This window comes from Plectropomus leopardus, chromosome 16, assembly GCF_026936395.1.
Source record: "Plectropomus leopardus strain MGB_pleo_1.0 chromosome 16, ASM2693639v1, whole genome shotgun sequence".
Classification (NCBI taxonomy): Eukaryota; Metazoa; Chordata; class Actinopteri; order Perciformes; family Serranidae; genus Plectropomus; species Plectropomus leopardus.
In genome coordinates this window covers 26,508,599-26,529,912 of record NC_142191.1, presented here as the reverse complement: position 1 = coordinate 26,529,912, position 21,314 = coordinate 26,508,599, and the positions used below count along the sequence as shown (strand labels likewise).

General features: G+C 37.2%; 1 protein-coding gene across 2 annotated transcripts in view; it reads left to right on the top strand.

Moving 5' to 3' along the window:
- Positions 1–20,884, top strand: part of LOC148186917 (uncharacterized) — a 67,651-nt gene extending 46,767 nt beyond the window's left edge. For both annotated transcript variants that reach the window (XM_088089543.1, XM_088089542.1), the window contains 4 exons: positions 5,105–5,324; positions 10,613–10,820; positions 17,651–17,733; positions 20,430–20,884. In XM_088089543.1, the coding sequence (XP_087945669.1) occupies positions 5,105–5,324; positions 10,613–10,820; positions 17,651–17,690 (468 nt within the window). In that variant the 3' untranslated portion in view covers positions 17,691–17,733; positions 20,430–20,884. The remainder of the gene's footprint in view (positions 1–5,104; positions 5,325–10,612; positions 10,821–17,650; positions 17,734–20,429) is intronic.
- Positions 20,885–21,314: the final 430 nt, after the last annotated feature.

Here is a 21,314-nt window from a genome sequence, read left to right as displayed (position 1 = left end):
CTTACTTGGGCCTCAATATTCCCAAAAGAACCAAGGCCATCTGAGCCCTCCATCCCCTCCTGTCTTGTGCCTTTCTTTCCAGTTGCTATCATGACAGCCCCTAATTACTTGTATCATAATTAGAATGAAAAATGATCATTAGTTGCAGTCTGATACAGAGCAGTTCGAATGAGCAAGACCTCAAACAACTACAACAGTAAAATCCTGCTTTCTCATTATTGTATGATAACCAATATTTTAAATATATAATACAAAAACGAATAACAGTAACTGGGGACAATTGTTAAGTTTTATAGTACATTGTCATGATCATACTTGAGTAGTTAAGTGGCATTTTCAATGCCAGACTTTTACTCCTCTGTGTTTTTACAGTGTAGTATTAGTACTTTTACTTTAAGTAAAGGATCTGAATACTTCCTCCGACACAGACCATATCATATGATTCACATCCTCATCATCAAACCCTTCAGTGTTCACTTGTGCCCTGCTGTTTTTTTTCCCCTTTTCTTCTTTGCGCTACCCAGCAGTATGTTAGGTGAGCTTCAGCAGTGAGTCATTTGATAAGGTAACATAAGAGCATCAGAACTGTTTCTATGGTTACTTGCAAACTAACCGTGGGTTTAACTGACTAAGTGACTAAGTGTTTATTGCATGATAATTTACTCCCCCACCATTATTTAGTGTCCCAGACCCGAATGTAAGAGAGTGATGCCCTGGCATTACTCCTTTAACTCATCTCAAGGTTCAGCCTTATTATTATTATTATTATACAATGTAGGATTGTACACTGCAGTGCAGTTGTAGGGCCCTTTATGTTACACACACAGAATGCAGCAACAAATAATCAAATAAGTTGAATTAAAATAAAATAAAGTATATAAAAGTAGCACTAATTAAAGAAATGTAAAGGGAAAAATAAATTAGATTTTCAAGAACGATAATACAATTATGTTTGTAAATGTGTGTGCCAAAAGAGCTGATATTAGTATGATTGCCAATTTAATAGTGTTTTATGGAAGATCTGTTATTTTCTCACTATTTCTTCCCAAATAAAGCCAAATAGCCACCAGCTCGAACAAATAAAAACCAAGACAATATTGCTTTAATATAAAGGTTGATATGGTAAATTAGGATAATGTACATTTTCACAGAACTGATTTCGCCAGTATAACACCAGAGTCATGTTATGCTCAGCAATCTGCTCTTCTGAGTTTCCCTTTGTAACAGACATACAGTTTCCTTTTGTTACTTTTATCAATTCTGTTTTTTTTATTTTATGGTATGATCGTCAATATTATATATCTGTTAAAAGATGAAAAATCTAACGTCAAGGTGAACACATCAAAGAACATGCCATCTTACCATAACAATACCAAATACAGTTTACTGTTGATAGAAAGTCTATACATTTTGATATTAAGAATGTGGCTGTACATACATGTTTTACAGCACTGGTAGCCCCAGCATGTAAAACAGTAAAATTTTCTAGCAACATCAATTTATTTTAGTGAATTCCGTATAAGTGTCAGTGAATTAGTATATTTACTCATGGAAACTAACAAAAATCTATGAAAATTTTTCATGTCAAGTTCAGCTTTCATGAAGTTTGAGACACGATATTATGCTGTAAACCAAAAGAAAAATTTCTTGTTGGAGAGCTGAAGAGTTTAATTTGAAGGAAGCCGTCGTAGCATATTAGCAGTGTGTCAACATTCAGTTCCATTAAACTTCCTCTTTCTGGTTCAGCAATGATTTTACAGTTAGGAGACAGAAGTGCGGGGTAGAAATGCATCTTTTTAAAAACTTATAGTTTGCAACCGAGCTAATGAGCTAGATAAATGTCACTTTCCAATGCAGGTGACAGGTGGATACCTTGCCCAAGGGCAGTAAACCACAACAGAAGCTCTAAGAAGCTTTTTATTTATTTGACCTGGAGAATTAAACTAGCACCTGCACTTTCTCTGTGTCCTTGGGTCTGCTGCTGTTTATCGCTGACAGCAGTGAAAAATTAATTCAAACGCTGAAACACGCAGTAATTATCACATGAATAGAATATATTGGCTCAGGACTATATATTGCCTTGTTAAAAAAAGTGCTCTAAATCCTTAAGAGACCTACATTTTCTGAATAGATTTTACTTTTCATTTCGTTTTGTTAACTGCATCAATAGAGGTAATTATGAACGGCCATATGGGAATTAGACAAACAAAACTGTTAAGTGTTTCTGCTTAATTGCATGCTATGCAGAAATGCAGCGGGCTTTTTGGAGAGTTTAACTGGATTTTGAAAGATACTAATTTGTTGATGCGGCGTCTAGTTTGAGGTGAAGACTCCTTCAAAAAAAAAACCAACAACCTTGATGACAGAAGAAATAAGTGAAGAAAACTGATGACTGAAACAAAGTGAAGCCAGCGTTAGTCGTCTCAGTGAGCACTGTGCTGCTTAACTGCATCTCTTCAGTAAACAACATAATCACATCAGTGGCAGTCGCCACCAGTACTGCTTATGAATGTATTTATCATTTCAAGACACACACACATACAGAGTAGCTACAAAATAAATTTCCTATTGCTGCTGTCGTGTAAAACTTGCTATAAATATGAAATGTAGGGAAAAAGTAACCGTCCTTGATTAACCCCTTAATATGCGGCTGCCTGATGTCGAATCCTCACTCAATCCTGACAAACTGCATCATGTTGAAAGTATAAAATCTCATGATGATATCTGCATAGCATTTTAGGATCTTAATGTCAGTGTGACAGCAGTTGCTTGTGTTTTACCCACATTGCATAAAACTTGAAAATATGAGACTAAATATTGGGCCTCACTTACCAATATCTTAAGTTTTTTCCTAAATTTGTTCTTGAGAAAGGTCTTAAGAAAAGTCTATCATGATATGCTCTTAAAAGCAGAATTGTTTACATCTTCATAAGTTGCCTTGTCCTTGTAATTTGAAAGTGCGTGGCAGTTAATCCTAATTAGCATAGGTGAATGCCCTTCCACTTCCCATAAAAGGGCAAAGTCTGCAGGACAATTTTTTTCTTTAAAAAAGTTGAGAGAATGCTTAAAATAAAAGTCTAAATAGGAAGGAGCACTGGACTCCAAATCTTGACAAAGTTTTATCACTGTGACTGAAATTTGAAACAATTGTCTTTTAAGAAAGTGTAAAAGGCTCCCTTTTGAAAATAACTAAAATAAAGGCGAGACTGTCCATCCAGTTGCTTTTTTTCAGTATTATAGATAAGCAAATGTACATGGTATGCTAATCGTCAAGTTTCATATCATGGTATACCTTAAAACTGGTATATCACTGCAACCCTATTTTTGTAGTGGAGATACTTCTGCAGAAAGTGAATTCCAAACAGGCCGTTATAGCTAGAAGTGTCATTGTTGGATATTAATAACATGATGCACGGGATGCTGTTATTCCTACAGTGAACATTGTATCTGGAGGGTGCACAGCTGATGAAGTGAAAAAAAAAGTTTCAGATCTGAGGTCTATAAAAGTACGATGACCACTGGAGGGGGACAGGTTGTCTTTCATTACTCTCTGCAAATAGATCTTTATGTTCCTGTCAGATGGGTTCCTATTCACTTCTACATTTTACATGAGCAGTAAATATGTCATTGTGCGAGTAGGCCTAAGGTGCAGAAATAGGCCTGCTTTGGGCCCAGAAATGGTGTGATCAATCACTTATTAATGGATCCTCATTTATTTTGGGCCTGTCCAAAAGTAAAAGCTTTTTGGCTTAAGATTTATACAGAATTAGTGACTGTATTTGTGACAACAATTACATTAATGTGGGATGAGCTCTCCTTTTTGGTCTTTTACTTTCAGCACCTACAAATTTTAAAACAAAATGCTTATTTGGAGTTTAGCTGCTAGAAAAGCAAGCACAAGGAAATGGCTTCAGCCAGATGCCCCATCCACAGAGAACTTGTATGATATCATTTATTAAATCTTTATAATGAAAAGAATTACCTATCCATTGAAGCTTCAGGAAGCTAAATTTGAAGACATTTGAAAAAAGTGGAAAATGTATATTTCCCCCAGATGCCCTTCCTTTGTTTAAGTATATCTGTTTAGCTCTTTAATTATATTTGTATTTATCTCAAATACAAAGCACCCCATGTTCGGTATGTTTGTTTTTTTGTGTTCCTACATTGTAAAAAAAAACAAATCTGGAAGTCAACCTGCAGCTAGCAGGCATTCACACTCTACCCTACCAACTTTATGTGATCAGCAATGAAAATATTATGCCAAGTCACGCAAAAACAGAAAATTAACAGTCATTGTTGCTGTTTTTTTGTTTTTTTCTGCAGTACCTCAGGCAACTTAAAAAAAATGTTATTAATGTTATTGTTTGTGTTGTCCTTACCTTTATTTTTTTTAATGCCTTTTAATTTTTTTGTCAATATTCCCCCTGTGGTGTCAAAAATGGCTTTGAGTATCAAGAATTTTTAATGCGTATCTGTATCATGTTAGAAATTCTGCCATTGTAACAACCCTACTCTTACCAAATCTGCAGATAAAGTGTGATTTTTGGACATCTAATAAACCTCTTAATATATAGAAATAAATTCCAGGCATTCACATGAAATGCAGGACAGGATCTGATTGTATCGATCGCTTCATAGCAACCTAACAGGAAAAGCAGCAAGTTATTTATGACTTCAGCTGGAATTTAAGATGAGACAATATATTTGCCTCAAAACTGCATCATCATGTTCTTTTCTTACCTTTTTCCTGTTTCCTTCCATGCAGCAGTTTTGTTTTATGCTGTTATTCATAAAGGTTTTGTAATTTCTGCAAGAGTCAGTCAGGATGGAGAAATCTATAATTTTTAGAAAATGGTGTAATTTTCTCCTAATGTCTTCCTTGTGCGGATGAGTTCTGCAGCTTCTCATGCATAACAGATGAGGCGATTTGATAAATGTAACCAAACACTTGGCCATTAATATCAAATTAACTGTCAAATGTTCAACAGCTTTTTTCCTCTGAGGGATACTCGGTCTGCCACACAGTCTCAGAGACAGTCAGGGTGTGTTTCAGAATGATAGAAATGGTTTACAAAGTGATGTTCCTCTCTGTTTCTGCCTCCAGCTGATGCCGTACTTGCAGGCCAACCTGACAGGCTTTAAGAAACTGGAGATTCTGAACTTCAGGAAGGGCAGTGTGGTCGTTAACAGCAAGATGAAGTTTGCCAAGACAGTGCCGTACAACATCACCAGGGCCGTCCATTGCGTCCTGGAGGAGTTCTGCTCTGCTGCATACAAGGACCTGCACATCCAGATTGACACCCACTCTCTGGATATTGAACCAGGTACGAATACAAACCATTATAATTATTTCTTCAAACAGCCCCAATTTTTACAGCAGCAAAACAAAATGTTGGCACTACATTGCAAAAAATTTTCAATTTTACTACAATAATCATAAAAAAACTCAGCAAATTTTGAAAAAATAATTACTTACAGATTAAAACCTTTACAGTATTTACTCCATCTCTAATAGCAACAAAAACAAGCAATCAGAACTTTGCTAAATCATGGATACGCCTTAGTGAATAAGTTTGTTAAATTTTGTTTCGGTGACAAAAGCCTTAAATTAAAAGGAAAAATTTCCCACCTTTTGTTTTGCTTTGATATCCAATCAGTGATGTTGATTATAAATGAAGTCCACTGAAGCAATAAAGTCATCATGGCGTGCAATATTGACAGAAAACACTTAGTTCTCCTGGTTGTGGAGTTCTGCTGGCAGTGCCTACATGTACCAGGATGCATTGTTCTCTACCTGCTAGCTGTTACTTTGTTGGCTAAGATATAGTTAAGCTTAGGTTTATAAATTGAGACTATACTGCTGCAGGTAACTGAATAAAAACAGGGATACTCCATAGTTTGAGCCAGTGTGTACTAGAATACAACATCTCTATTATTTTACACATTATCCATAGCAGCGCATTACAGCTTCACTCCTTCAGTTTTTTACCTTCCTCAATAAAAGTTTTGCTTAAAATACTGGCAGCATTTTGCTTATTGGCGACTCAACAAAATACAGTAGCCCTAGGTGACAAAAATACTCACTCAGTGGTCACCTGCCCTCTTGACCTTTTAGGCTTTAGTTGGCTTTTCCATTTTATGTTCAGACTCCTGCACACCTATTTTCAAGTGAAGAGTAAAACTTTCATGCATAGTAACGCACACACTCTCTCTGTTGGCGGCAGTGGCGGCATCCAACAATGACTACCCATGCTGAAAGTCATTGCAGCAAAATGATTATGTGTCTGCTGGCATTGGTGGGCAGTTTGAGCAAAGGCATCACTGTTTGGTTTTTCCCCTTGGCAGCTCAGGTTCTGGAGCATCCCGCTGGCCATATCTTCTTGCACTTTTTGCTTGGCTTCTCTGTGCTCTATTTTTTCAGACTCATATGCAAGCTTGAATAAATGCAACTGATTCAGAACTGAAACAGTGCAAAATGTGTCATAGTCGAAGCCATCGTTGCACTCATATTTTTGGATTCTATTGTCACAGTTGAAGAGAACAAGACAGCTCTGTTTTTGAGCAGCATCCAGAGCACTTTACTTGGCTCCTGGAATGCAAAATCCAATCTGAAGTTCTTTCATGCCTCAAACTACGTCACTGCCCCATCAAATGGCCACTGGATGTGTGAAGAACAACAGGTTTTGTAGCTACAAACTCAACTTTCTATGTCAGTATTGCACACACTGCATTTAGTGCTTCAATTAACATTTTCTGTCAACAATGATAGGACATCCACATGAAAAGTGGCATGTTTTCTCTTTAAAGGCTGAATGAAGAGGGATTTGCGTAGAAAATGCTGTACAGATACTCATACTACCATCAGTTAAAACCCACTCAGAGTGTGTTTGTATCTGCAGAGACCCGGCCCTCTGCCAGTATATTCTTATTTTACTGTGTTCGGGATGTTTGTGGTGTGTAGCCCCTAGCCAGTAATAGTGGGCAGAGTGTGAGGTTGGGACTCTAAAATCCTCGCAACCAGGTGCCAGATATTAAGCAGCATACACGAGGAGCATTGAGCCAGGAAGGAGTGGCAAACAGCAAACCCCAATTGACAAACTCTACTCATTCTGTCTTTGACTGTTTATTGCATGTTGTATTTTCATAATTTCATTGTATGCAAGGGTGTAGGTTTCATTCCAAAATTTGTGTGGGACACATGCCAGAAATGTCAAAGACTTAATTTCCTACATTCTGGTGAACATTTATGCCTCAGTTTGTACCTTTTCTCCATTAAATTATGATGTAAATATCATTGATTTGGCAAAATAGAAATCATTTGCTACTTCCATGTTTTTGTTGGGGACAAATGTACAAATAAATAGGGGACGTGTCTCCTGCGTCCCCCCTGAAATTTATGCCTATGACTGTATATAAAAAAAAACACTGAATGCTTGTAAGTCCCTCATTCATTTTACAGCTGGAACACAGTGATGTGCCTTATGATATCTTTTTTATGTATGTGATAAAATACAAAGCAGCATCTTATAATAAGTCCCATTGTTGTATCAATGGTGCTTTTTTATATGCATCCCATACTTTATGAGCTTTCTAATGTAATATTCTCCACAGATGAGATGCAGGCGGAGAGCAGAGATCACAAACACATTCAAATAGACTCAGTAATTATGTCTATATGTCAAATCCAGCGATACACAGTGGGATTGTACAGAACTTTATAGGGCAGGAATAATAGTCATGAAGATGAGAAGTGAGCGGCACAGAGGAGAAGTGCTGCTCCAACATCTTTTGCTTTGGGAGGCAGTGTATTATGTTTTTGCTGAGACAATTGTGTGGTATAATCATCTGGTGGTGATAAAATAACCTCAATACCCAGCCATACATCCCATACATGCCTCATGTTTGTACCAGTATAAATATAGTGGAATACTCCATTAAAAGTAAAAGTCCCATCGTTAAAGTACAGACAGGAAAATTACTTAAGTATGCACAGTGTCTCCATCAGAGTGTTATATTATTATAAAAGTCCAGAGCGTACATCAGTGCACTGATGAGTTTGCTGATAAGTAAGAAATATAAAGAGACTGCAGCACAGAAATGCCAAAGATATGTTTATTTAACGTTTTAATGGTGTAAGGGGCATAACGTCATAGAGCAAAATAAACCCCATTGACCCCCGAGGGGAAATTTGCCTCGGGCACAATGCTGTAGTCCGCTACTTCACATAAAAAAAACATCAAAGAAACAGCTTGAAAACATTTTAAAACATAAGAGACATTTGACATTGACCACAACCTGGTGGTTTAAAAAAGAATCTGTTATATTTAAATTGCTAAAGTGCTTGTTTATTTATTGCACATTGCTGTAATACACTAAAATTTAGCAAGAGAGTTCAGCAGCTTGATGGAGGCTGGAATAAATAATAGTTTCAAGCTTTTTCATTTGCTCTTTGGCACATGGCGTCTTCTTTCAATGGCCATAATGATGTACCCAAACCCTGAAGAACCTGGGAAATTTATTGTGAGATCAGATTGGACCTGGTTATTTTAAAAAAATACTATGATTGCTCAACTCATTTTTGCCTGCGATATTACGGACCCAGTGCATGTCCAAGAACAGAGGGAGGTTGATTTACGGACCCGACAAATATTGTTCAAAAATTTAGTTCTACTGCTCAAAATGATGATAATGTCAGATACAACATAGCAGTGTTGTAGGCAAGTCCACTTAAACTGAGACCAAGTCATGACTAAGACCAGAGTGTATCAAGACCAAGACAAGACCAAGACTTTGAGGAGTCAAACAGTAAGGAGATGAAATTAGACTTGCCATCTTTATCTTTATCTTTATCTTTTTTAGCAGAGGCAATTTAGAGATATTCCCACAGTTGTGGTCTTGAAATAAAATCCCAAATCCTCTTTGTCTGAGACCCAGAAAAGAAAGTGTGAAAATGTGGTAGCGTCCAAGACTGTGACCTTCAAGAAGTGGTCTTGAAACCGGTCTCAAGACCAAGACTGATCTCTAGTACTTCAACACAGCATACCGTTATTACCCATTTTACTGTATCAAGGTTTCTGCAGATCCTTAAAAAGTCTTAAAAGGCATTAAATTTATTGATGTAAAAATAAGGCCTTAATTGGTATTAAAATTAGAATGCTTAGATGTGGAAAGTAGTATTTTAAAAAAAAAATTTCTGATGTTGCATCATAAAATCTCAAAAGAATTAGTAACGTCTATTTTTTTGTAAAATGATTTATTTAAACACCCAGAAAACTATCCAGAAAAACCGAATAGGTACTTTTATGATAATATAATATGTTCATTGTCTTCAGTGTGTTCCACTTTTAAAAGGTGTTGTTTTTTCCAAACTTGATGTTGATAATCTAACTTACTCACTGGACAAAAAAAGTCATGTTTGATGTTACAATAAACATTTGGGCAAAATAAAATTTTGGTTACTAGCAAATTGGTCTTACACGTAATTCTGAGTGGCATTAAAAAAAGTCACAAAGGTCTTATCTACCTTGCCTTAAGCTGTTGGAATCTTGGTATATGATGTATAGTAATGTTTCAGAGGTCAGTTTTTATTTTATTCTACTGCCACTCCTTATGTTGTTGTGGTGGTTGGAGATGCTGGCTTAGATCTTGCAAGCAAATACATGTTTAAACTTTTGTCAATATAGACATTTTACACATGGTCAGATTGGTTAGATTCTCCATAATTCAACAATTTAGTTCATTTTACAAAATTGAGGAGCACTGAAGTATAATTTATTCAGATTCACAGTCATTGTAAATGAGATAGACAAAAAAAGTGGTAACTCTCGACCTCTGAAGTTGTCAAAAAGTGAAAATACGTGCTCATTTCCTGATTATTAATATTCCTTAAATATGTTAGGGTCCACCGATCAACAGATCAAAAAGGTTCATCATAAAAGTGATCTAAGTTGTGAATATTGTCAGGCTCACCAACCATCTTTTCCCTGCTTCACCTCCAACTTGTTCTTCTGTCTTTCTTTCTGATGATTAGTCAGTCTGATAATTAGTCCGTTTGATTATCACCCAAGTCACGCATGCGACACTAAAGCATTTCTCCTGTGATAACTGCTGATCACGAGTCTTCGTGTATTACAGTAATAGAATCAGACCTAACCCAGACCTGATGGACCATAACAAAACAATAAACTATAACCTGTACAAGTCCTGAGTCTGAGTAGACCCAAGACCTCTAGTTTGGGTTCCAATGAGTTTTGTTGTTGTTTCATGACTGCCTGCTTGTGCTTATGACGAAGGTAGTGTCATACAATAGGTATGTATAGATACATGTTGATGTACTGTATGTGCACAGATACATAATGACCACATGTCCTGGCATCACACTGCATCCATGAAACCCTCCCAACATGCAAAAAACCCTTGAGTGCATCTGACGTTTAGTCTCGGAAGCCGGCTGCGCCTGGGGCTAAATATTACATTTCAATGCAGACCAGAAGCTGAGGATCTCATTAAATCAAACATTCCTCAGCACCTCCTGGAGAGAGAAGGGTGGTTAGAGGGAGGAGCGGACGCACACTTTATGAATACTGATGTTTTCTCCCTCTTCTCTTTGCAGCTGATCAGGCCAATCCCTGCAAGTTCTTGGCCTGCAATGAGTTTTCTCGCTGCGTGGTGAACAGGCGGACGAGGGAGGCTGAGTGTCTGTGTGAGCCGGGCTTCCTGTCGGTGAACGGCCTGCCCTGTCAGAGTGTGTGTGTCCTGCAGCCTGACTACTGCCAAGGAGGGGACTGTCACATAGTCCCCGGACACGGAGCTGTGTGCAGGTAAATAAAGTACACAAAGGGTTTGTAAGGGTGTTGGGTTTTGATTTGTAACAACAGAACTCCAACAACAGCCACAGGAAAATAGTCACCTGCAACCAGGGTTGATTAGAGAAGATACGTTTTTGAGCTACTGTAAAACCAGCAACTTAAAATGAGTATTAACTTCAGTGGGTAACAAAAGATTTGCTTTGCTCTAATTTAAAATCTGCATAGACTATCTACAGAGAAATGGCACCCTTAGCCCTACTGAGCATTTCAGCGTCTTTAAGCTCTTGTTTTGGTTTTACAGGGCACAAATTGACTGTTTTGGTTCAGTCTCACAGCTCTCATTAACCTCATAGCTGTTTTCAGTGAACAAGCTGTACATTACCTGCCCAGCAGCAAACAGCCGATAGACACAGTTAGCGACCAGCTGGCGAACATAGTGGAGCATTTAGCAGCCAAAGAGATGTTGGTGGAGACCAAAACAGAGCTTAAAGAGAGTGGTTTTTGGACTTACATTCATCTGGTACACACAAATATGACACCTAAATCAGGATCATGTTGCTCTCAGCCGCTATATGTGTAAATACAAAGTTGTATAATAACATGTTTAACTTCCTTAGATGTTTATATGTCAGTTCACATGTACAGCAAAAATCAGTTTATGCTACTTAAATAATCTTGTCACTGAAACTGCCTGCTACAAAATAGATCAATAATGTCTCAAAGTACAATAATGGAATAAATAATATATAGCCTGCTAACAGGAGAAAGCTGTTCTTTATGTCTTTCACAGCCGTAACTATATTTAGGCTAATGCCCTTCTTTTGACTAGATGCAAATAGGGTCGTACAGTTTTTTTCGGAGGGATTTCACGTGCTAATTAAGCTTAACCTGTCTGCATGAAATGTGATTTTTTTGTCTCGTAACATTTAATGTTGTTTAGTCTGTCTTTCCGTAAAAGGCCATCATACAGAGATTTAAAACAGTTCTATACATTTCACCAAATGTAACCAGCAAAAAGTTGTGAAATATTCTGTAATCCACCAAAACAAAACAAAAAATTCTGCCACACTTAATTTACAGTAACCTGCAGCCAGCGCACATTGGCTCAGGTTGGTGAGCGTTGTCCTGAAAGTGTGATTAGCATGAACAGATGGGCAATGCAAAGGTTTTTGTCGATTGCCAGGCGTCAGCAGCAAAGTTAAAAAGCTACCCACAATCTCAGTTTAAAAATATCGGTCCATTCATCAAAAGCTCATATTGCTCAAAAGCTTAATTAGTACTGTGGTTCATTAACTGTGTGTCAGTTCACACGCAGATCTTTTCGTCCTCCTGAGATTTTATTAAATTATGACACTTAACTGAATTAGGAGTTATTGCCTGGACTGTTAATAAAGTGCCTTGTAGGGACTCGCAGCGTTTCTAAAACTGTGACTGACACTGTTATAGTTTTCGCTGAAAGCAAACACCTGGCAGTTTGTAATACTGATTGAATGTGTCTGGGATAAGGCAAATTTTATTATATATTTTCTTCATGTGAGAAGAAATTCCATGAATAGACCAAAACTTACAGTGTGTTTGTCTGTCTCTGAAACTTTTAATTGACAAGATAATTAGTATATTAATCGAACAATCATAATAGTAGGTTGCAGCCCATTAGTGGACTCGTGGATTTAAAATAACCACAAAGTTTTCACTCACATTGAAACATTAACCTTGAGGACGTCAAATGGCGTCACACTTCATGGTCATGTTTACCATTTTGTTCACTTTAAATTTTGTTTTGAGTTTAGTTGAACACAGTTCTGCACAGAAATAAACTATTTTTATGTAACGTGGGGTTTACGGTGCATTTTTATGTACTCCCTTTGTTCTTTTCTCTCTTTTGTGTTTACTAAACCCTCACAAACAGACTAATCGGTCTCTCACATCCAGCCTTCACCACTGTAAATTGATGCCAAGTTTACTTTTAATGGATAGAAAGCGTCCCTTTTATTAACTAGCGGCTCACAGTCGCTGCCTTTCTACTGCCAGAAAAATCTAATTTCAACCCTGTTAGACTTCAGCACCTCTGATCCTGACGCAGAGCACCTCGGAGAGTTTTCTGTTGAAACAGTCATCTCCCATCATCTGAACCTTTGTAAAGATATTTTTAGGTTACACTCCTATTATCTTCAGCTAGCCTGTTGCACTCTCAGACAGATGGAATTTCATTTTCTGAATTTCCATTTAGCCTCTGGTCAGTAATGAGATGTTACTGAAACCACCCGAGCATCTCTGTGAGAACATGCTCAGATCTTTTACTTAGAAACAAGTAGTAACACCTCTGTTATCAGTAGTCTTGCATTCACAAATTTTATTTCAGCAAACACACAACAGTATTAGAATCAAATTATAGTGAAAGTATCAAAAGTAACAGCACTTATTATGCAGAATGGCTAATTTCAGAATATAAAATTATAACAAAAATTATAATTATTGATGTGTCCACGCCACTGTGATGCTTGATATACTAATGGAAGCATGTTCCCTTCAAGGGATCTTATCTGTATCTATAATATACCATCACTATTTATTTGTTAATTATCTGCAAAGAAACATGTAATTAAAAAAAGTTGTAAAAAGTAATTAAAAGTTGTAAAAATAAATGCAGTGGAATAGGAAGTTCCTTTAATAGAGTCGGAGTATAAAGTTGCATAAAACCACCAGCGCCTTGGATTCTAACAAATTGCCAGACATACTTCTAAGAGCTGTGAGACATTTCTTTTCAGATTGTTTTATTTACCTGTGTGCCTGTTTATTTGAAGTCTATAGATGTATAATGAATCAATATTTCACAAGAAAAAAGGAATGCTTTTTATTCTTGTTCTTTCTGATCTTGTTTATCTCCTTGTGAGCTCCTGTGAGTGTCCTGACCTGAAGCTGTCTGAGAGGCCTCCAGAAGCTGAGATTCTTATCATAACCCACTGAGAAGAAATTGTCAGACAGAACAACAGAAAACATAGCTATTCCAACCGGCAGACGTTTAGACCAAAAATGGCTGCTTTTTGTAAGAACAAGCTAATCCACGAAGTTCAATAATTTTTTTCTTTGTCACATGAGGTTGTAGTCTCTGCACTGACACCTCGGCAGTGGTCTGATTGAAATGAATTAGGAGGCCGCAAGTTTGTACTAAGAGGAGTGCTGGAGGCAAGGTCATGGGGTCATTTTGATATTTTGTGTGCATGAATTGTATTCTGAAGGTCAGGAGGTAATCAGAACGGTTTTGATTTTTCATACTCTGAGGACCATGAATAATCACAGCAGATCTGAGATCTGTGGGGCGCCCATTAGCTCGCCTGGTAGAGCGGGTACCCCATGTACAGAGGCTTCAGTCCTTGCCGCAGCGGCTGTAGGTTCGAGTCCAACTTGCTGCCTTTTGCTGCATATCACCCCCTCTCTCTTTCCCTTCCACACTTAAGCTGTCCTACATAGTAAAGGCAAAACCAAAAAAATCTTTTTTTAAAAAAAAGGGAATCTGTTTCCAAGATGACTTTTTATTGCAGTAAGCTGAGGTTCTGTGGCTGTCATTGCTCAAAAAACATTATTATTTCAATACAGTCTTAAGTTTGTTGAGATATTTCAGTAAGAAAATTATTTTTATCTTTACATTTTATATTTTTTGTAAATTTATATTAGAGGATTTATACAGAACGATAAAGCATATAAAGAAAATACATTCTAGATTTGTTTTATAATAGCAACATAAATCTGCATTATAATATAAAATGAATTAATAGATGTTTTAAGCAGTATGTACATTTAAACTTTACAGAGCAGGTTTTTATACTAGTGGCAGCAAATGACTAGGGTGAAGTCCTTGCACGGTGATGATTTGAAATCACCTGAAGCAATGTAAGACATTTAATTTTCTGACATTTAGTCGATACACTGAATGTCTTCACATTCGTGTGTGTGTATTGGTGGAGGAGCTGAATACAGAAGTATTTTTCTTTCACACTGGACCCTCCGTGGTTTTGTTCCATGTGGATTTTTGATTGAGTCCCACATGTACAAACAGCAGAAAAGCTGAATTTGGTTTATTCTCTATATCTAAGATAGTAGCAGCTTTTCTGTCTGGTCTGGGGGATTGAAGGAGTTTCCGGGGGTTGCAGTCGACTTGGATTTGCCACCTGTCATTAACACTGAACCCTTTTTGGTCTAATCCTGTGTCCAGACCGGACAACAACAGGACAGAGAAGAGGAAAACAACAGTAAACACTGAACAGAGCCCATAAGGTTAATACTACAGACCTGCACATTCCTTTTAATCTTATTTGGCTGCTTGACAACACATAGAACTGCTGGAAGAAGCAACAAATCATCTTAGTGTGAGATAAAGGTTTGTTAATCTAAAGATTTCCTGCAAAAACACCAAGGGGAAACCTTTGAGACTCTTTATGTCCAAAATACAATTATTTAGGTTTTGTCCCACACCTTGCTCTCCACATGCCCCTGGTACTCCAGGTCACGTTTTTGTCCTGCGGCCACGCACTTTCCTGACCTTCCTACCTACCAACATTTGTTTTGGTTGGATTCTTGCCCAGGTTAGTGTTTGTGTAACAAACCGATTTCTAAGTTGTTGGCTGTGTGTGGGTGCAGCACTGGATTCACAGGGTGTCTGCGGAGTAAATACAGTTTACTGGCAGGCTAAATGTTTCTGTATGACCAGTAGGTGTTAGAAGGTGGTAATCCTGGTTGTATATTTGCTGCAAACTGCGTGAGTGATGTGTTTGTGATGCTGCTTGTAAGTTACTGTATCCTTTAAAAAGTCAAGACTTTTCATATGTATTGTATGAACATGTGACTCCCCTATTTTTAACATCTAATATTGATATACCTTTATATGGTTATATGTCAGATAAATGTGGAGTTAGTTGAGTTTCAGTTTTGGCCTTCTCATTTAAACGTTTAATGATAATTTATTTCGGCTTCAGTTGATATTACATCTTCACTTTATATCCGGTCCTGTCCTGTTTGAACTCACATGTACGTATGCAAGGATGAAGTCTCACTTGCTCGCTACATACAAGATAAGGTATTTACGAACACACCTTTAAACTCACGGCTCCATGAGCAAGTTGGGGACTTAGAGAGACGTTTTACACAGCACAAATTGCAGCTTAAGAAACTTGAAAAAATGACTGTGATGGATATTATGTAAACGGATGAAGGTTAACATGGGCGCTGTAGTTATTTCTGTGTTCACGAAGTAATCCAACTGAAGCAGAGAGTGCTGAGGTGGAGCTGATTTATCTTCAAATATAAAACCACAGGACCAGTCTTCATTTTTACAGAAAGACAGGTGAAAAAAACGCTGAAGGAGACATTGTGCTTACTTACAGAAAGTAGTGGAACAGAGGAAATGTCTCTCAGACTTCGAAGTTAGTTCTAGCACGAAAATGCTCCGTGATGTACTCTCAGACCAAAAACACAAGTAAGCGTCTTTTTTTTAGGACTTTCCTTTAAGTCTACCAATTCGTAGCTACTTTTAGCTTTTAATTACTTTGCCAATATAGCCCCTAGTTTAAGTATTCACTGAAATTAAACACATCCATGCAGTGCTAGCAGTTGATTACATCCCCAGGGTTCCCGCAGTTCTTAAAAAGCCTTAAAAGGCATTGAATTCATTGATCTCAAAACAAGGCCTTTATTGGTATTAATATGCTTTAAATCAATCTTTCAAAAGTCTTAAAAATGCCAAGACATGAAAGTAGGATTTTAGGATGTTTTTTTTCCTGACCTTATACTGTAAACTCTCAAATACTTGGTTAACACTTTTTTATAACAATTTCCAAAGTGTCTCTTGCATTAATTAGACCACATCAGGATAATGGAACCAACAACACTCATCTTTTGTGTCTAGTCAGGATGTTAAGAGCAGAGGGTCCAATGTCTGCTAGCTAACTGCTGAGGGCACCCTGGACAGAGTAGGGAAGCACAGGTTCATCAAAAATTGGGTTTTTACCAAAATTTTGTTGTAAAGGAAACCAGTAAATGCTATGTATAAAGGGTTTGGCACGATGAAATCGAGGCACAGTGACAAACATTAAAAAAAAATTGTTTTTTTTTTTCCCCAATTCTGTCCTCCTTTTATGTTACACTTAAGATTTGCGGATTTTTTATTGGTCTTAAATTTTTTGCCGAGTGGCATAAAAAAGTCTTCAATCTAACATGGCATTAGCTGGAGGAACCCTGATCTGTGATCGGATATGTAAGGGCTTCAGTGTGAAGATAAAATGTCCCTCAGAAAGACACTAAGTGTGAATAAGACTTTACCAGTTTTTTTCTGTTGTTGCAAATCTTAAGTAGCATACAATAAATGTCCCCTGAATTGTAAAATAAAGATGTTGAATGTGTCTGAAGCGCTGAACGTCTGCTCGTTTTGAACCCAGTGATGCAGAACTGACTGCTTCACTTTGCACAGATAGATCCAAATAGAAAACTTCAGATTAGATGTGAATAATGATGATATTTTCATCCTCACAACTGTCTCAGACATAAAAACAATGGAGACAAACATAACTTATCTCAAGATAGCATCATATGTAGTTTATATATTTTCACCTGAAGACAATCAGCTGAATGCATCTTCTGCTCCTGGCTCAGTCCATGTGATTTCCTTGCTATTAGAAAAAAAAGAAAAACATTTGCAGAATGCGCAGGTCTTCTGTGATATCTTCTCTCTGAATCTCTTTTCTCGACACAAAGAGTTTCAGGGCGGAGTATCGCCTCAGCATACATGTGCAGAGTTGCTGCAGTGGCAGTTTTGTTTTCACACCTGCTTCATTTTTCTCTTTTTATAGACACAAAAACGGCTACTCTCTCCCAGGCCTGGCCAGCTAAGAACATACATCGGATTGAACGTCACCTGAGAATACAGCAAAAGGTAAGGGTGGCTTGTTGCCGGGAGCAAGGTTGTTCTGGTTAAATCCCACATGTGCAATCATGTTATCACAAAGATCATGCACTATCAGCAAAACGTTGGCGCATAAATTAGAGCTGAATACGATGATAGGGTAGCTAATGATGCAGAGCAAACCCCGCTGTGTGAGAATAAATCCAAACCTAAAAACAAATACCTCCGCACGCCATTATCTCACAGGGCTGTAATCCTTCCCGCCAGTCTGAACCCAAAGTGGTTTAGAGCTGCTGTGTGTTTAAGCAGGCGCAGAGCTGAACGGTGACTAATTAAACCTCCCAAAGGATGGAGGAGGATTCAATGTCAAGACTGTTTTGTAGCAGAAACAGCAGGATTTGTCCCAAGTCCACGCCTCGCCTCGGGTTGATTAGTCTGCCCCCCGTGATCCTCTTTTATTTTTGTTGTAGTAGCCACACAGGTCATCCACCTAAAACACCTTGAAACATCTAATGTGTGTCCTCTCTGCTCTGTTGATTTAAGAAGTTGAACCCATGGACACATTACAGCTAAATAAGTGAACACTGTAAAAGGAATCACTGGAAGAGTTTGAGGGGAGAAAGCAGCAGTTTAGATCCACATGTACAAGAGAAAGAACATCAGTAACACTTCATTTTACAGGTCTGTGATTTCCTGGGAAGCACCATGTAATTTGGCACTAATTATAGCAAATTGGCGCACTTCTACCTAATTAATTCCAATTAACTGTCAGTGTTAAAAGCTGGTGTAACCTCTAATCATTTAGTCTGTGCACTGCAGGTCAGTTGATCATACACATTTATGTTATGCAAACATAGTCTAGAAAGTTCGATAAAATGCCATAAGACAGAAAAACACTTTCCCCTCCCACAGTTAGATTGAATGGATGTAGTGATCCCCTTAAACATCTGCTCGCATCTCAATAGCTGTGCTTGATCCACTCCTCGTTAGATTGTGAGAAGAACAGCAAAAAAATTGCAATTTCACTGACTGTGAGTCCTCGGTGAGGTTCTCCAACTGCACCACAACAGCTGACAATAGACACAACTGCTATGCATGGCTGCGGCTATTCATCGCATCCATGCTTCTTACCTGTCACATGTACCTGCAGGGTTTGGCATGACATTTTTTTGACATACTGAACTATGATTTTTATTAAAAATATGTTTGGTTACACATTGACTTTTTTCTGACTGATGACATACTATACGATGACATTTTTATATTTTGATGTCATACTATTCTGACATTTTTATGATGTGCTATGATCATTTTTTATGGCACGCTTTGACTTCAATCACCTTTTTAAGGCATGCTATACTTTGATTTTATTGTAGCATACTATACTGTGACTTTGAAGAACACTACAGTATAATCTTTTCATGACTTATTTCAGACACACTATACTGTGTGTCTTATGCTAGTTTCAAAGATATAGTAGACTAGGGTCCTTTTTTTGCTATTTTGGATGACATCCTGTATTATAACTTTTTTATGCTATTCTGTGACATACTGTACTATGACTTTTCTTTTGCGATTTGGAAGACTACTATACTAATACTTTTTAATGCTATTTTGGACTACATGCTATACAATGACTTTTCATGCGGGTTTGGATGGCGTGGTATACAATGACTCTTCTATGCTATTCAGGATCACATACTATGCAATTACTTTATCATGCTTTTTTTGGATGACAAATTATACTATAACTTTTTATGGTATATTGCAGAGATACTATTCTATGACATTATGGTTTAAACCTGTTATTTTGGACAACATAGTATACTGTGATTATTTGTGACATTTTGGAGGACACACTATTCTATGATATTTCATGCTATTTTGGAAGACATACTATATTACTAATATGACAGACTTTTTCGTGGTATATTTGACTTTTTTTTGTTTTACTATGACTTTCTTATATTATCTTGGACAACATTGTTTACTATGATTTTTTTAGTGCTTTTTTGATGACATCCTATAATATGACTATTTCACACAAGTTTGGATGACATACGATTGTCTGATATTTCATTGCTGACCCACTTACAAAAGTAGGACTTTTTTGTGCTATTTTGAACAACATTCTACATGTGACTTTTTTATGCTATTTGATGAGTAGTATAGTATATATAGTATACAATGGCTATTTTGGATAACATACTATACCTTTTTTTCTGCTTACTTGGATGACATTCTTTACTGTGACATTTCAGTGATGTTTGTCATCAAAAAAAGCATAAAAGCATCATGGTATAGTATGTTGCCCAAAATAACAAAAAAAGCCATAGTACAGTATGTCGACAGATTATATTATAACTTTTTTTATGCAATTTTGGATGACAAGCTATCATACGCTTTTTTTTTTTTTTTTTTTTTTTAATGCCAGTTATGAGGTATACTGTGGGGTTTTTATTTGCTATTTTGGATAACATGGTAAAGGTATGACTTTTCCACGCTATCCTTACAAAAGTTACACTATGACTTTTTTAGGCTTTTTTTGAGGACTAACTGTAGTATGACATTTTATGCTGTTTTGGACATACTATAATAATATATATATATATTTTTGTAGCTATTTAGCTCTGACTCTTTTCATGACATACCATACAAAGACTTTATAATAATTAATTCTAAATTGGTAGAGTTACCTTAAACATTGTTTTTTTTCCCCCCTGCAGACTCGATGAAAAAAGGACTCGGCTGTAAGAACTCCACACTCATTGCGGCCTCATAATTAAAAATCAAAAACAATGCCAAGCTGAAGAGCTTTCGGGAAAAAACTGTTCGCCTCCAAACTCCTCAGAGCTCTGAGCTTCATATGAGAGAACGATCTTCCTTTGGGGTAAACAGACATTTAACTCTCTTTGGAAAACTGCTGGATGGCCATGGTCTGTGGCCGTGAGCAGAGTGATGACAAAAAGGAGCTCAGCTCACAGCTGTGCAGCAGTGATCGGGTAGATATTGATCACCCTGGACTGTTTTTGCACACATCTGCTGACTCTGTATTTGTGTAGTAAGTAGTTGTTGCTATGAAAAGCTCTCAAATATGGAAATGAAAAAGGAACCAAAGATCTTTGTTTTTGTTTTTGTTTCGGTCTATTAACACATTAAAACCCTCAGCACTGGTCGCCCACATCATTTTACAGCTCAATACAAACATTCTTTAACCAGCTGCACACCTGAACTTGACTGAAGCTAAGAAACACTGTGCGCACGTTTCAGTAGTGTCAAATAGGAAGATTTAATGGCAGTGTAGATCAGTAGTTCCCAATCTTTTTGTTTTAGCTTGTGACCCTTTAAATCTCAAGTTAATTATTAGCATGTCAATCAAAAGGTTTATTATCCTTCTGACATTTGCTTGATTTGAAGGATTGCAAGAGTCCTAACAAGGTGAAGGAACAGAAGCCCGTGTGTATAGAGAGCGAAAGCAAAAACTAGAAAATGGGGAGTTTTCTACCTGTATTATTGTCAGTTTAATCATCTTGTAACTTATTTTGGTATCATTTTTGGGACGCCTCGGGATGGGAACCAGTGATCTTATGCATATGATGAGAAGCATTACC